This window comes from Lingula anatina, chromosome 1, assembly GCF_051362555.1.
Source record: "Lingula anatina isolate TDL-2025a chromosome 1, LinAna3.0, whole genome shotgun sequence".
Lineage (NCBI taxonomy): Eukaryota > Metazoa > Brachiopoda > Lingulata > Lingulida > Lingulidae > Lingula > Lingula anatina.
The window spans coordinates 6,251,109-6,265,538 of NC_141767.1; the positions used below are offsets into that span (position 1 = coordinate 6,251,109).

At 33.8% G+C, this 14,430-nt stretch overlaps 3 protein-coding genes across 4 annotated transcripts; 2 read left to right on the forward strand and 1 right to left on the reverse strand.

The window, feature by feature from the left end:
- Positions 1–65: 65 nt before the first annotated feature.
- On the forward strand, positions 66–5,639 carry LOC106177579 (putative tRNA (uracil-O(2)-)-methyltransferase). The gene is made up of 11 exons (XM_013560401.3): positions 66–623; positions 1,045–1,174; positions 1,470–1,683; positions 2,199–2,267; positions 2,623–2,730; positions 3,014–3,085; positions 3,443–3,549; positions 3,753–3,936; positions 4,165–4,594; positions 4,782–4,898; positions 5,196–5,639. The coding sequence occupies exons 1-11, from the start codon at positions 176–178 to the stop codon at positions 5,435–5,437; spliced, it is 2,121 nt and encodes a 706-aa protein (XP_013415855.2). The 5' UTR covers positions 66–175; the 3' UTR covers positions 5,438–5,639.
- Positions 5,640–5,941: 302 nt separating this feature from the next.
- Positions 5,942–7,928, reverse strand: LOC106177580 (large ribosomal subunit protein uL23). The gene is made up of 5 exons (XM_013560402.2): positions 7,797–7,928; positions 7,126–7,324; positions 6,617–6,793; positions 6,241–6,310; positions 5,942–6,037 (listed from the first exon to the last, which is right to left on the reverse strand). The coding sequence occupies exons 1-5, from the start codon at positions 7,822–7,824 to the stop codon at positions 6,023–6,025; spliced, it is 489 nt and encodes a 162-aa protein (XP_013415856.2). The 5' UTR covers positions 7,825–7,928; the 3' UTR covers positions 5,942–6,022.
- LOC106153866 (ras-related protein Rab-34-like) lies at positions 7,877–13,061 on the forward strand. 2 transcript variants are annotated; one of them, XM_087000242.1, is made up of 10 exons: positions 7,877–8,022; positions 8,740–8,832; positions 9,252–9,343; positions 9,684–9,749; positions 10,015–10,116; positions 10,496–10,560; positions 10,849–10,976; positions 11,237–11,327; positions 11,601–11,723; positions 11,904–13,061. In XM_087000242.1, exons 2-10 carry the CDS (start codon positions 8,752–8,754, stop codon positions 11,963–11,965), a joined length of 810 nt encoding a protein of 269 aa, XP_086856368.1. In that variant the 5' UTR covers positions 7,877–8,022; positions 8,740–8,751; the 3' UTR covers positions 11,966–13,061. The 2 variants fall into 2 exon arrangements, with proteins under 2 accessions (XP_086856368.1, XP_086856370.1); XM_087000244.1 differs by having other exon boundaries at positions 7,911–7,964.
- Positions 13,062–14,430: the final 1,369 nt, after the last annotated feature.

Consider the following 14,430-nt stretch of genomic DNA (forward strand, 5'->3'; position numbering starts at 1 on the left):
ATTAAAAAAATAATGACAAGAAAAATTTGTCTTTGCTCAAAGCAAATTGTGCTGGTTGTGCCTAAAAGTACAACTATCGCATTTGAACATCAACAAGTACTGAGACGTGTTGGTCCATAAAAGTGTAAACGCAGAATAATTGTATCGCGTCACATTATGTTTGTTACATTATACTATGGATAACTCAACGTATGTATTGCCAATACAATCAAAGTGGAAAGAAGCAAATTCTTTGGATGTACATTGTTCAAACGATGACTTTGTAGACTCATTTATCAGAGCTGCACGTGTGTACATAGAAAAACCACAGGTGGTGAACAGAAGGCTATGTGGGGCTGTACAACTTGCTTCATTTGAAAAACTATCACAACTAAGATCTGACATCAGAGACATTCTTTTTCAAAACAGAACAATTATAGCCGAGAAATCAACACCATTTCAATTCAAGAACGAACTTTGGGCCGATTGTGTGAAGAGTAAATTGGCCCACCCCCATGCAGGTGCTCGTGATCTCGATGATACCTCACACTTTGTTGCATGTATGACAAACGAAATCATACTACAGGATTTGTTGCCAAGGAATACTAACAAGTTTCCTGTAATAAGACAGCTTGTTGTCTTAGGTAATCCAGTTGTATAAACTTTCATGAGTTTAGTTAACTCGTATGTGAGCACTAGTACTGTAGATTTATCACAACCTCTAACAGCCCCCCCCCCCCCCCCCAATCAGAATCTGGATACTGTAAGGAAAATTTGGAAATTACAATTACCAAAATAGCAGGTGGAAATGGCATGTAAGAAAGGGAATTACCTAATGCATTTATGTTGGTAAAGAATTTCTTTCTTTCTTCCTGTTATAATTGTTATTATTATTATTATTATTTTTTTTTTTTGGTGGGGGGGGGGGGGGTACATGTTTATTATTTATTTGTCTGTCTGGGAGATTAGCTAATTAACATGCTTCATTGTACTTCTCTACGCTACCTGTAACAGTCTCGGTCTTTAGCCTCTATTTACAGAAATATTTTTGATAATTGATTTCAGACAGGTTGGGTTCCAGCTTGGTCGTTCTCCCTCTATGGCATTACAAGAAGGAAGGCATTCAGTCCAACAGTAGTGAGTGCCAGGATCTTGTTTATGAAGTAAAACTGTGTGTAGAAGATGGAAAATGTCAGTAAGTACATGTATATATGCTCATTCAGAACATTATTAAGTGTTCCTTTTTAAATTTATTTTTTAATAAAAAAATTGCAGTTTTAGAGCTACCCTGGTTTCTGGATTTGTCATGTTCTCATCAAACTTGGAGACCAGCAGCAAGTAATCATAAATACTGGTACGTAAATTATATATAAATCTATTGATATGCTACAGTTTAAGTGAGACGCAGGTTATCTTGACATGTTTTATTCTCTGAGTAACCTGATAATTTCTTTTAAACATCCAATAATTTTTCTTAAATGTACTTGTAGGTTAAAGCTGAATGTGTGTGTGGATCCAGACATGCCTCCCAGTGACAGCAGTGAACAGTGGCTGTGTGATGTCATATTACACAAGATGGCCAAATGGATGGAAGAGCCACCTCTTAGAAAACCCAACATTTCATCATTACAACTTTTGCCAATTGATGCGTACAATGATTTGTACCAGCATCTGAAGGAAAAATATGGGAGAGAACTAGTTGAGGCAAGGATAAGAAACAAACCATGTCAGTTAGCAATTGAGTGTTACATATTTCAGGCCAGTAGCTAAAAGAACCACCCATTTTGTCAGGAATAGGTCCATTCTGGGTAAAATTTGATCTAGGTTCACAAAAGTTTCATTGTAAAAGGTCCACTTAAAAAAAAAGAACCTCTTTATGAAATTGCTGGCTACAGGCCTGCATAAAAATGTAATAAATCATGGTATTAATTTCTCTTTTTTTGGAAGGTGATGATGATATTTATTTGGAACTGTTACACTTATCAGGATCATAATAGTGATAATAAAATTTTCATTAATTATAAAACAGATAAAGGACATAAAGATGTATTTATTATATATTTTATACATTATAATAACAGTTGAAAGTGCTTCCTGTAAAATTATAAACTTACTTAAAAGGGAAAATATTATCTTTAAGTTCAAACTAAGGTAGTTTTAAGTTTCTGGACACTTGCACTGTTCACCAATATTGTCATTAACTGTTTGATAATTTTCAGAAGTGGCCTGAAAGGACAGACCCCCAAAAATTTGTCTTTGAAGATGTAGCCATTGCAACATATTTACTGGTAAGATAATAAAATTTGTATACATCGAATAAGGAATCACATTCCAGAGAGTCCGAGAATTTAGTTGTTTCAAAATGAAATGAGATAATTTGTGTAGATTAGATACTGAATCATGTCAGAGAGTCAGGCAGTTAAGTTGATTCAAAGTGGAGAGAACGTCAAAGCATTCCAAGATTTAATGTTTTTCTTTTTCTTTTTAATTTGAAATTATGTACTACTAGCTGCTTACCATCATTCTATCCCCTCTTGAAATACTCACTAAAACCAAAACATGGCGATTAAAAAAAAGAAAAGCATTTCTTTTTGCCTTTTACTTACTCTTCTTTACAAAAATTCACTATTTTTGTGTTTTAAGGTCACCTGGGAAAGAGAACGTGTAGACCTGGGACTTGAGAAGAAGCAGTCTTTTGCAGATCTTGGTTGTGGTAATGGGCTATTGGTGCATATCTTGAGGCAAGAAGGGGTAAGAGAACATTTCTCCAAAGTTAGAAAAAAAATGTTACACAATTGACACAACAGAGGCCTTTAAGGGAAATATAAACCTGTTTATTTTGAGCTGATGGAATCCAACTTCAGAGTAAGAAAATAGACAAGCTTGTTGGCTTCAGTCCCTTCAGTTTTCGCTCTCTCTAAAACTCTCGTGTTTTATTTGAAGACATTTTATCTACCATAATTTTGAACATTGCATCATGCACAACTGTCACAATATATCAGCATGTACTCCACATGTTTAAATCACCTTCCAGCACCCAGGTTTTGGGATAGATGTCAGGAAGAGGAACATCTGGGATATGTATGGAGATAGCATTGATCTCAGAGTAGGTATTCTTGTCAAGTTTGAAAGATTTTTCTTTTCATTATGTTACCTCCTTAGGCATGTACAAGTAAGATGTGGCAATTTGTAATGGAAAGGTCTAGCCTGCTCTTTTGCTATTCCTTATGTATTTGAAAAATTTGATAGGTACTTATTTAAATCAAACCCTGAATCTGGTAGTTGGAGATATTTCATACCTCTTTATAACCATGACATATTAATGTAACAAAATCAATTTTGTGTTTACAAAGCTTTTGCCTTGGAGACCATTCATTGAGGTTTGCATTTCTTCTAAAACCAAGGAGTAGAGGGGATTAGGGTATTGATTACATGTAATTATTGACATTGTTTATTATTTCAGGAAGCACCAATCATACCCTCAGATACCAATCTTTTTTCCAACACAGATTGGCTTATTGGTAACCATAGTGATGAGTTGACGCCATGGATACCAGTAATGGCAGCAAGGTTAGCGCACATTATATGCATAGTTCTATGTTTGGTATGTCTGTTGATAATATCTTTTATTTGGCCCATAACACCATTATTTGTTGTTGGAATTTTTTTATTCCTTGACACAATTCTCATGTGAATTAATGTGAATTAGATATTAACTTCATTTAAATTTTAGAATTTAAACAAAGTTTTATGAAATTCAATACAATTTTCAGGTCCTCCTATAACACCAGATTTTTTGTGCTACCATGTTGTCATCATGACTTTGACAGCAAGTTCAGTGGTAAGAATGCAGGAGAGAGCCAGTATAGGACGTACCTGGATTTCATCAAGACTGTATGTGAAGTGTGTGGTTTTGATGTGTTAGAAGATGCACTAAGGATACCATCCACTAAACGTGTGAGTTGAAGTCAAACTTCTACGAAAAAATTTGGCACCAAAGTTTTGTAGAGGTACAAGAATTAAAATAGTCACTCATTCTTAAATTTTGTTTCATGGAAAGCAAAACTACAGAAGATCAAATCTGTAAATTGTAATGGACTGGTATGTAATATCTCATTTACAAAAAACAAACATTTCTCTCTTTAAGAGCCACATGTTGTTAGTGTAAGTGCTATTTTATTTCAGATATGTCTGATAGGGAAAAGCAGAAGTTACACAACCTCAGAAGAGGCAATGGTAGATCAGAGAATAACTGAATACATAAAGTCCAGGTGCAAAAATATGGTTGACAACCACTGCCCAATACAATTGACAGGTCATAGTCATGGAACTCCATTGGATTCTGATAATGAGCATGCTGTCAGTGTTAATAGGACAGGAGATGGACAATTACAGACTACAAATACAACTGATAAATTACAGACTACAAATACGACTGATAAAGCTTGGGCACTCTCTTTTCAACCAAGGGCAAAAGTAGAGAAAGTTCGAAACTGTACCCAGTTGCCTCATGATCTGACATCTGAGGTTGTCCAGAGGGTGTTTGATGCTGTGCTGAATGCAGAAGACGCTGTTTTAATGTGTACTGAAGATGGTCGTAACTGGTGTAAAGGAGGTACTTTATTGAAGAAAATAAGGTCTTAAGTCAAATAATATTGATATTGCACCGTTAGAGAATAATTTCAAATTTGTTTTAAAAATGTAATGATGTTGACTTACACAAGAAATTTATAATAACTATTGAAAATAATATGAAAAATATCAATGAAGTAAAAATAAGTTTTAGTGTTTTATTGTTGTAGGTGTGGTCCCACTCTCCAGTATTGTCAGTTTACTGGGCAGTGATATACTGAAGAGGCTTAAAAGTGAATGTGGTGGAGTGCAAACATTGCTGAGAAATCATCATAACATCTTTCAAGGTATAGATACGAGTACTTTAGATCCAAAATATAGGGGAAATACTTTTTTTCTTCTAAGGGAAAATGATTTTACTTAAGACGTTTTTTTTTTTCTTCTAAGGGAAAATAATTTTACTTAAGATTTTAAAATATTGATAAAACTTTTGGATTGATCTTCAGATTTTTTAAGGCATTGTGAGCAGTCTACATGACATTTGTAAATATGCACACTAATTATTTAGCCTTGCACCATTTTAACTTTGAAATCTTTAAACCAAGACATGAAGATTTAACTTTTGATTATCAATTCCATTCCAGTAAGTGGGGGAGCTGTAAGGCTTAGATATGATGATCAAGATGGACACAATTTACAGTATAATGTACCTCCACGTAAAAAACAGAAGATCAAACAAAAGGACTTGAAACAAAAACCAGTGAAAACTAAATTGTGTTGGTTTCATGATAATCATCCAGATGGCTGCCCAAAGACCAGAGAACACTGCCAGTTTGCACATGGTGCAGAAGACTTGAATAAAGGAAGCCAGCATGAACAAAATTGAGTTAGTATTTCATTTTAAGTATTGGTGAGAAAAATTTCAGTGCTCTGTGCAATAGAATCCATTTATGCTTTGTACTTGAACATACCATCAAGTACCTCTCTTCTGCAGAGGAATTGTCAAAGGAAAAGAATAGTGCAGGTTACATGATTATTATTGGATTTTTGTAATGAACAATTTTATGTAATAAAGATAATTTAGTTTGTCCGGATGGTTAACCATTTCATTCATTCAATAAATAGTTTTTATTATTAAGAAAAAAACTTTTTGGTAGAGGTTCATGTACTGTTGACTTTTGCTCTTCTAAAATATCATCTCATAACCCTTTTCTGTGCAGAATACGACCTTCCTATACATGAAAGATACATCCTCTGGTTTTAAACCATTCATGTTCAGCCAAAATTGCATGCCAGTGTGCCTCGTCCACACAATCCAGTACTTCTACCGCCTGATGTAGTAATATTCTAAAACAGCTCGTCTTGAAATTCAAAGCAACTGACAAACTACTTTTTTCACTTCATGTAAATATGACATTTTTATTTGTAAAGTTTTTTTATGAACAGAATTCTCAATGAAAAGGATGACTTCTTAGATTATACCAATCTGAAATGAGAAAAAGGGAAATTGTAAGAAACAAAGCCTCTCAACAGTGAAGTTGGACTAACTTCGATTATTCAAAAATCGACCCTCCCCCCAATCTTTATGCTTAAGGGTGGTTTATTTTTACTCCAATAAACTACTTAACACGTTTAATTTGTTTTTATTTATTAATTTTCCTTTCTAATATCATGTTTGCTGTGCCTTACCTTGTTTGCTACATCCAATGCATCATAATCTGGGGCCAGCCTTACATATGCCTTCTTTTCCCCATCAGGCCTACAATTGAATACATTCGAGTTGTCACAAATCAAACCAAAAAATCTGGGATATATTAAAGCTCTCCTAAATCTAAGTCAGCACTTTAATGCATTTTAGATAGTATGAAAACACAACACTTATATGAATGCGTTTTTGAGGGTATGACATGAATAAAACTTAAAGGAAATTACCTGACAAATTAAATCACTTGTGAACACTAAAAATTCAAAGTGATTTTTAAAATTCCATCATCACTACAAAACTTTAAATATATCACTGGATTGTGACAAAACTTTTTAGATTGCGTTTACAATAATGACTTACCTGATCAATGAATTTACTTTAGACACATCAATGTCATACAATTTTTTGACTGCAATCTTGATTTGTGGTTTGTTGGCCTTCTTATCCACAATAAAAACAAGTGTGTTGTTATCTTCAATCTTCTTCATTGCAGACTCTGTGGTCAGGGGGTACTTGAGGATCTTGTACTGGTCTAGTCTGTAAAAAGCAGACAACAGCATTTACATATGGCAAATGAAAACTTAAAATACCAAATTCACTTGTATATGCAATCTTAAACAATTCATTCTGGCTAAATAAAAGCCAGAATATTCCATGACTCAAGGTTACAAAATGTTCAATTATTGAAAAACTGAAACAAATAAGTACCAAAGTGGCGACTTAAAAAGTATCATATTGACATTTTTTCAAAAATATTTTCTATCTATAAGTGTACAATCACTTTCTGTAGACCTTTTTTTATTAATGACTGACATATATTAAATTGACTGTATGGCAGGCTATCAACAAATTAGAATAAGAATTCTAACCTGTTCCTTCTTGGTGTGCTTTTCCTGGGGTACTTGGGAGCCCTGGGCAACTTCAGGGTCTTAGGCCTCCTGAACTGCACTGTGGTTCTGATCTTCTTATTCCTCTTATCTCGGCCACCCTTCAACACGGCCTTCTTGGCCTTCAGTGCCTTTTCCTTTGGCTGGTCAGCCTTAGGGGCATCCTTCTTTACCTTTGTCCCTGTAAATTGTGTTTAAAAACTCAAAATACTGATGCAATTACTGGTGTTTAATAAAGAGTTGCAGTGGAATAAGCCTTGTATTTATGCTGAACAACGTGACTCGATGCAAAAAGCCCATATATGACTATGATTATTGCGACTTTGAGCACGATACCGGGACTGCTGACGGGCGCACTCAGATTATCATTATAAAAGGAAAATGACATATTTTCATTACTGACAAGGCCGATCTAACTTACTGCTCGACTATAACTACAAGATCACATTGGGAAAAGGGTCGGAATAAAGTAGAATCACACAAGTGACAAAGCTTATGTATGGGACGTGAGTCGCTTAAATGAACCTTTTGAACACGAAAGTTGCAGTTAAATGACAGTAACAGGTACCCTTTCAGGGCCTCTATTTGGGGACTTCTTCACCACATTTTTATTCACAATAAACTTTTATATAAGCCAATAAAGTCATTCATACCCTCTGATGGCTTCTTCTTCGGAGCCATGTTAGCTAAAAGAGGAAGTATGAAAGGTTTAACCCAGTCAATTCAAGGTGCCCGGAAGCTCGTGATTTTAAATTGCGCATGTGCTAATCTAATTTTACCCTTGGAATTACTTCCGGGTTGTGAGACTTGTGTTGTCAGAGGCGAGCATTTATCTTTGAGCATTTATCTTTGGCAGGCGACTCTAAACAGGACACGCAGGTATGTTCTCTTTATTATCAAACTTTTACATTTGCATTAATCATTCGAAAAGACATTCTTTTGCGCTTATTGCTTAATGCACACCACGGCTGTCGGGTCTCCACTGATCTTTTCCAGATCCTAAAAATGCATGGAAAACGAGTTCATTATGAGATTATCGATTTACTCTTACTTGTCTAGACTTCAGATTTTTTCTACGTGAGTGTTTTTTATCACCAGTGAAAATTTGGAACAGAACGACACATAACTCTGCATAAATCTGTACACGAAAGTTTATGGTGTGTCCTATCACTTCCATGTCTTTACTTTTCAGATTTTTTAATAAGTACATGTATTTTTGGCATATTTTTGCACTAAAACTTCCGGAATTCCTTAAACCCCCTACTCTCAGGTTTACAAATTTCTAGGGCCAAAGACTAAGAAAAGCAAAAGACACACTTACTTAATGAATTAGAAAAAAGTGTTTACTAGAATGTTTACTCTTTTGCGATCTACAGTATGAGAAGTGCTGCATTTTACTATGTTTTAATAGTTAAACTTCATGAGACAACAAGAACACATCTAGAGGCTGCATATAGCTTGTTGAAGAAATCTGGAAAACCAACACTGCTGTTCAAATGTTAATCCTTTTCATTACTGGAAAAAGACAATTATTCGAGATAGATTTAAATAATTTTATTGCTTACCAATATATAATAAAGCCAATGTGTGTTCTAGGTAGCAGTTGCTATGCCCCGGGGAAGTCAGACCCCAGGGAGGGTTGTCATATCCAATGTTGCCAAAGACAGAATTATTACCAGATTTCAGAAGGTAGGTCTCTGGTCTTAAGTTTATAGCTTATTGGAAATTAATTGATGGTGCTGGTTAACAAGTTGTGTCTTCAGTGAACTGTACTGCAGGTAATGGTCACCAGTAAAACACCATGGGCGTTAAGTTATTTTGATTGAAATGGTAAACTTAGATGTCAAAGTATTTTACTTGTGGCTTTTGATAGTGGCGTCTTCATATACTGTACTTGTTGCCTCTGTAGCAACAGGCCATTCTCAATAATTTTTAAAACAAGGTCGATTTTATCTCTCACTGATAATGATATAACATTTTTAAGGCATCTTGCTTTCTGTTTGCTGATTGTTATTTAAAACAAACAGTCTGTGTTGGTTTGCATTCATTATACTTTATTATCTCATGTTTTTCAATACAGAACAACTCCCTCTTCTGCTTTACTTCAGCCATGTTGTCCTGTGGGTCCTTATAGCAGTAAATTAGATTTTCACCCCAAAGTGAAGTCTGCTTGCACTGAGAACAGGGTCAGCAAAGTTGGGTATGTAAGATTACAGCTTTGTTTGTTTGTTTGCCCACTCCTAAGTGAATTATTTGATGTACACATTATGAAATCCTTTTTGAATTATTTTATTATACTACTTTCTAAAAGATGTTTAAAGATTTTATTCAAATTTAATTGTGGTATATAATTTTCATCATTTCAAGCAAAATTAATGTTTTTTGAAAAAATGCTAATGGTAGTTAAAATATGAGTAATAAAGGTAATGAATTAAGAAAAAAGAAATAACAAAAAACATTAATCACATACGGTAAACGAAGTGATTTACTTACACACATGTCATGACACATTTGAATTTTATTTCTTTATTTATTCTTAGACTGAAAATATCCAAAGCAGTGATAGTTGGTGATGTTGCTGTTGGAAAAACATGCCTTGTTAATAGGTACGTACAGTACATAATTTTCTCTCTCGCTTCTTTGAATATGTTTTTATGGTCATTGTCATGATTGTAAACCCTTTTATTTTTAAAATATTTTAATACATTTTTAATTAAAATTATAAAAAAAATCATGTGTGCCTTTTTCCAATTTGAATTTATGTAATCATGTTTTAAGTCATTATTATTACCATATAAATATTTTCCTTAATTTTCATGATCAAAGACTACTTAAATAATATATATGTAGACCTAAGTTTTATGTTTTCAGATTTTGCCATGACACATTTGACAGAGATTACAAAGCCACCATTGGTGTTGATTTTGAAGTTGAAAAATTTAGCATACTATCTGTTCCATTTAGTTTACAAATGTAAGTGTTTAGTGGAATGTTCTTCTAAATGTGATGCATGTCAAGATTTCAAGATAGTCCAAGATTTCACCTCTTTTATCAACATGCTCTGTCATTTCCAGTAGCACCATTATTTATCCCCTTTCAACTTTGTTTTGGGTGGCTTGTACTGGTTTAAAAGCACATTTCATAGTTTTCAAGTACGTAATAGAATTCATGCTTCCCGTTAAGAAACTGCACCATACTCTTTTATAAATTTGGAAACTGAAAGAATGAAGACCCTTTACAGACTTCTTTAAAGAAGGCCCATGTGTTTTGTTGCAAAGACCATGTTATATGTTATATAATGCTCCTGAAATAATTTAAGCGAGCATGATTTAGAAAGTGTCTGTAATTTTAGCTGGGATACTGCTGGTCAGGAAAGATTCAAATGTATTGCTGCATCATACTACAGAGGAGCAAATGGTGAGTTCTGAAGGACAACTGCTTTTATGATAGAGACAGAAAAGTGCCATTCATAAGTGATGCTGCAAAGATGACCCTAAAAAGCTTCAAAATGAATAATACATTTTAAAAATTACAGCGACCATGTGTGTACCATAGATGTTGTTGTATTGAACATATTTTTACTTTTGCTGTCTTGAATTTAAGAATTGAGCAAAGCTAAAGGATTAGATAACTTGACTTATTTTAATTTTAGGTACTTCTTTTACTTGTTTGATAAAGGTTAATAATAGCTTCTATTTTCTTCAGTTGTGATTGTGGTATTTGACCTGGGTGATATTCAGTCTCTAGAGAATACAAGGAAATGGTATGATGAAGCCAATAAAAGTGCAGATGACCCTTTGGTTTTCTTGGTTGGAGCCAAGAAGGACCTTGTGGTGAGTTACTATCAGAATATTTCTGCTTATTTCAGACTGAAATAGCCTGTTTTAAATAGTTAACAATTAGAAGACCAATGTCTTTTGAACATTTTGTTTGAAAAAGTCAAAGGTGATTAATTTGAGAATACATCACAAATTTAATAGAAGTTTTGATATTTTTATCATTGCTTGCATGTTGTTAAGTTTAGTAGCGTGGACATTTGATAATTGAAAATGATTTATATAAACAGAAGGATGTTGTTTTTGTGATAAAATAGTCAGAAGCAACTTACAAAGATGTTGAAGACAAAGCACTAGATATGGCAGACCAGTTGAAAGCAGAATTCTGGGGGGTGTCATCCAAGACAGGTAACTTTTAAATTCAATAATTGCCTGAAAAAACTTCATTTATTCTAAAGAATATATTTTGATCTTTTTATTTAATCATCGACAGAATTAATTGAAATTTGCCAGAAAAAATGCTATCTGACAGTTTTTGAAATTATTTTGTACTAACACACTAGTTCGGAGACATAATTGATCTTTTTTTATAGTCAAAATAATATCTTAAATCATGTAATTGTTTTGTATTTTTCATTTGTGAACAGAAGAAAAGTTTGGTTGAGTTTCATATCATTTTAGGTGAAAATGTTCAAGAGTTTTTCTTTCGCCTGTCATCACTCATGTTTGACAAAGCAGTTCTAGATGAAGTGGAAACAACAACTGCTGGAAAGCAAATAGGACATTTGGGAACTGGAAGCATAAGTAAGATTTAACGTATTAATCAAACCCTTCACTTCTAGAATTTTAATTCTTTTAAGTATAAATTATTTATGGACAAATTTTATACATTTGTCTTAAGCTCATAGCAAAGTGAAAACACGGCCCTCTCACATTGATACTGCTGCAGCTGCTCAATAATGGTTAATGTTTATCCTTTTCCAGAAGTTGACAAGAATAATGAAAATATGTACGACAAAAGCAAGAAAAGCAAGTGCTGTCAGTGAGGAAGTGTCACGTCAGATATCTTTCTGGTGCTGCAAAGTCAAGTTTTTCAAGCACGGAATAAAGACAATTCTTTGTCTGTGCCCAAGAAGCTAAAAAAACTGGAGAGGGGCTGTGTGTGTGTGATTTTTGTTGTCTTATATCTTTCCGTTTTCTTTGTAGATAGACTATATTTATATCTCAAAGAAATGATATACATACTTTTTAAAAAAGGAAATTAATACCAATCATTATACATTGCATTTCAATCCAAAGTAAAAATACAATATTTCCATGCAATTGTTCACATTACTTATACCAAGTGAACACCTATAAGTGGAAAGTGGTCAAAATAGGTGCTTTTACTTTTGAGTTGATAACTGGATAGAGATATTAAATTCAAAAACTGGAAGTTGGACAAACTCAATCAAATGTCATAATAATTTCAAGTCACAGTTCTACAAACAGTCCCACTTATTGCTATCAAGAGCTTGGAACATAAGAGGTCACAAAGGAACCGATACAATTGTTTTCAGTAATATTTTTCTCTGTAGACCAGAGAATTTTGATTATGTTGTTTCAAACTATTTTTTTTTTGTACACACAGGAATGTGGTCACATGTCTATGCACTTTTCATGATTATATACTTACATTCCCCTATATTATATTTGTAATAGCATTAGAGCTTATTTTTCTGTAGTTTTTGTATATTGTGTCAACTCCGTCCATGGTCTTTTACCTATCAAGTTATCGACATAAAACTTAACGTTTTTTCTCCCAATTTTGAATATAACGCTTTTAGAATATACACATATCATCATTAATATTTTTCATTATTTTTATTTATTTATTTATTCTTTGTAATTCTCGAATATGATGAACGAAAGTGAAGCTTGCTAGGTGTATCAAGCACCTCTAAACTCGTGACCTATGGGGTTATGTAGTTCAATGTAGGCACTTTGTCATTCAAACTAGTATTTTCTGTATTGACATATCCCAGAGTTTCAGTAAAAAGTGCACAATTGTATCCAACTTTAATGTTGGTTTTTCATGTATGAATATATTGACCAAATGCACATTTAATATTCTATGCTGCCAACAATTAAATGTCATTACAAGGGGGTAGTTTGGGTTTGTATTAAAAATTTTGAAGTGGGAAAGCTCATCTAGTTTCTATTTTATTTGTTTTAATTTAAAGTGACTTTAATTGCATTGAAAAAGAATGGAGACAAACACTGTAAAAATGTATGCTGGTAAAAATTAGGTTTACCTTTATATTGTAAGGTTCTTGTTGCCAGTGTTATGTTCTCTCTTTACTCTGTATTAGGGTTTTCTTTCAAAACCTCATCAGGGTTTTCTTTAAGTAGATGGCTGCCACCAGACTCTGCTCTGTGAAAAACTGCACAACACTTCAATTTGGTTTTCTTCTTTTATTTTCTAAGAACACTAACAAGTCACATGTATATGTATCTGTATTGGGAACAAGATACTTTTCTTCAGGGCCTCCCTCGCTTCCTCCAGATTTATGGGTGTTTTCTTGTCCACTGCCACGGCGGCTTGGTGGTCTGGCAAACCTTTTATGAAGTGGTGCAATGCAATTGTCTCACGGGCGGTACAGTTAGCCATGGGTTGCCCTTTAATACTAGCTTTCTAATATCGGAGATGTATTTTGGGAGTTTTTCTTTTGGACTGAGCTTTCTGTTCTCTAGCTCTGATAAATAGGAGCTTGTAGTGTGCTTCTCTTGAAACCAGTTTTGCAACGCCTTCTGTAGCAGAGGGTAGGAATTCACTACCTCTGCTAGAAACTGAACAAAGGCGAAATCAGCAGCCTCACCGCGCAGACTGTTACATAATCTAAACAGTTTTTCTGACTCACTCCCTTCACAAGTCTGGCTTCGAGCTTTGAATGGCTCAATAAAACCCTCCCATGATTCTTTTCCACTAAATAGTGTCTGTCTGGGCAAGGAATTTCACAGTTATTCTGTGTACTTGTACGGCTAGGACTGTTAATTCTGTAAAATAGGGGTGTTATTTCATTTGGTGCTGGGTGATTTAGTGTAGGGGTGATTGTTTCTGTTATGACTGCATTCTGGGCTTTGTGTTCTGTTGGCATAGCTATCTCTTTCTGTCGTTCTAGGGCTCTGACTGCTCTGCAGCCTCAGCATGTGCTTCTAAGATATCAGCATTTTCTTTTGCTTTTCTCAATAATCTTTCTTTCTCTGTTACAATATTATATTTGGATGGAGAAGAGAAATATTTTATACATTTTTTGTTCTGTTGAGTTATATGTGCAAATAATACACCAAAATGACGATAAAGATCATAATAAAATCATATTATATGAAAAAGTTTAAATTGCATTTTAAGCTCCTCTCAATATCACATTTTTTATTAGAATTATTATTAAGGAGTTTTTTGTTATGTGCTGTAAGTTAATTTTCAATAAAAATTTCCAATTTAATATATTGTTAGTTTTATTTTTCAAAT